The sequence below is a fragment of the Elephantulus edwardii genome, unplaced genomic scaffold, assembly GCF_000299155.1.
Source record: "Elephantulus edwardii isolate Elephantulus edwardi_28Jun2011 unplaced genomic scaffold, EleEdw1.0 scaffold00044, whole genome shotgun sequence".
Taxonomy (NCBI): Eukaryota; Metazoa; Chordata; class Mammalia; order Macroscelidea; family Macroscelididae; genus Elephantulus; species Elephantulus edwardii.
Genome location: NW_006399794.1, coordinates 12,551,492 through 12,553,320, shown reverse-complemented (window position 1 = coordinate 12,553,320; position 1,829 = coordinate 12,551,492). Strand labels below are relative to the sequence as shown.

The 1,829-nt window shown below is 47.5% G+C and overlaps 1 protein-coding gene across 1 annotated transcript; it reads right to left on the bottom strand.

Annotated features, from left to right (window-relative positions):
* LOC102865898 (olfactory receptor 52K1-like) lies at positions 1-951 on the bottom strand. The gene has a single exon (XM_006885715.1). The coding sequence runs from the start codon at positions 949-951 to the stop codon at positions 1-3; it is 951 nt and encodes a 316-aa protein (XP_006885777.1).
* Positions 952-1,829: the final 878 nt, after the last annotated feature.

Sequence of the window (1,829 nt, the reverse complement as noted above, 5' to 3'; positions counted from 1 at the left end):
TCAGACACCTGCCTTCTGGAACATCCTTAACAGATGCTGTCTGATTTCCTTGGTTCTTGCTCCATAGATGATGGGATTTATCAGACATGGGAGAAGCAGGTAGAAGGCGCTAAGAAGGTTGTGAACATCCTGAGAAACAGTACGGGCCACACGGTAGACAATGGATGAGGTCATAGTGAAAAAGTAGACCGTGAAGATGACCAGCAGGTGGGAGCCACAGGTGTTCAGGGCCTTGGAGCGGGCCCCACCTGATGAAATCCGGAAGGCAGCGTGGATGATGCGGGAGTAGGAGGCCCCGAGGAGAAGCATGTCGAGGACTCTGTTGAAGGTGCGGAGAGTGAGCCCCACAGTCTTGTTCAGGGAGATGTCCCCACAGGAGAGCTTCATCAGGGCCATGTGCTCACAGGCAAAGTGCTGGATCACGTTTGAGCGGCAGAAGCGCACACGGGAGGCCAGTCCCACCACTGGAGTCACGCTGCAAGTGCTCCAGGCAGCTGCCACGCCTACAAGACCAGTCAGCAGTTGGGCTGTCACTATCTCTGGGTAGCGGAGTGGGTAGCAGATGGCCACGTAGCGGTCCAGGGCCATGACTAGGAGGACGTTGCAGTCAAAGACAATGAGGAAGTAGATGCAGAACATCTGGACCAGGCAGTGAGTCAAGGAGATGCGGTTGAAATGGGTAAAAAAGCTAAACAGCATGGCGGGCACTACAGTGGTGGCGGTACAAATGTTAATAACCAGGAGCAGGGCGATGAGGGCGTACATGGGCTGGTGTAGGCTCTGCTGAGCTGCCACCGTGTGGATGACCAGAACATTGATGGAGACGATCACCAGGTAGAGGCTGAGGAAGGGCAGCACCAGGAGGGCTCGGGACTCCTGCAGCCCTGGGAAGCCCACCAGGAGGAAGCTGGTGTAGGACACGTTGGAACTTCCATTGCTCCACCCTGACATCATCCCTGGGGAGCAGGTTGGTTCTGGGGAGAAAAGAGAAACAAGATGCCTGGTGTCTCGACCTGGTATTTGCTGCCCCAGCTCCAGCCTCACCAGGCTGAACTGGATGCTTTGTCCTCCATGAAACTTCAGAATTTTGTATCTGGAGGGAGAATGAAATTTTATTTTTTATCATTTAAGGAAATGCCTTAGGAAAAAACATCCTCTTGTTCCTTTTTCTTCCTTGTTTCTGTCAAATAATTTTGCTGTTGTTGGGTGATTCTGACTCCTGGTGACCCCATGTGTGCTGAGTAGAACTACTCCGTAGAATTTTCTAGGTTATACAACCTTTTAGAAGGAGATCACTTGGTTGTCTTTCAAGGTGTCTCTGGGTGGGGTGGATCCACAAATTTTTTGGCTATTAGTTGAATGTTTAATCCACTGTGTCACCTAGAGACTCATGAAAGTACAAATTCTTTTTAAAAAGTGCAAATTATTCCTTAATTTCTTTCTTCATAATTTTAATCTCAATTTTGTGCTAGGCTGTAAATTACCTGAGTGGAATACAGTGATGAGTGACATATTATCCTCCCCTAAATGAGACAGTATTCTACTCAGTGGTCTAGAAATGACAAGCAATAGTCAAAATACAGTGTGTGACAGGATATTAAAATAACTATTTTAGCTGAGGACCAAAAAAGCCAAGAGGAAAACAAAAATCAAGGTGGTTCCTCCCACTCCCATATCACCAAGTTGAAGTCCTGAACTATCAAAGAGAATTATCAAAGGGGTTGTTGCATATTTTAAGCCCAGTACCCATTTGCAGAGTTTAAAAGGGTGGATGTTGAGATATTTATTTTAATTGTGCTCTATCTAGACCAAGAAACAGTTGACGAAAC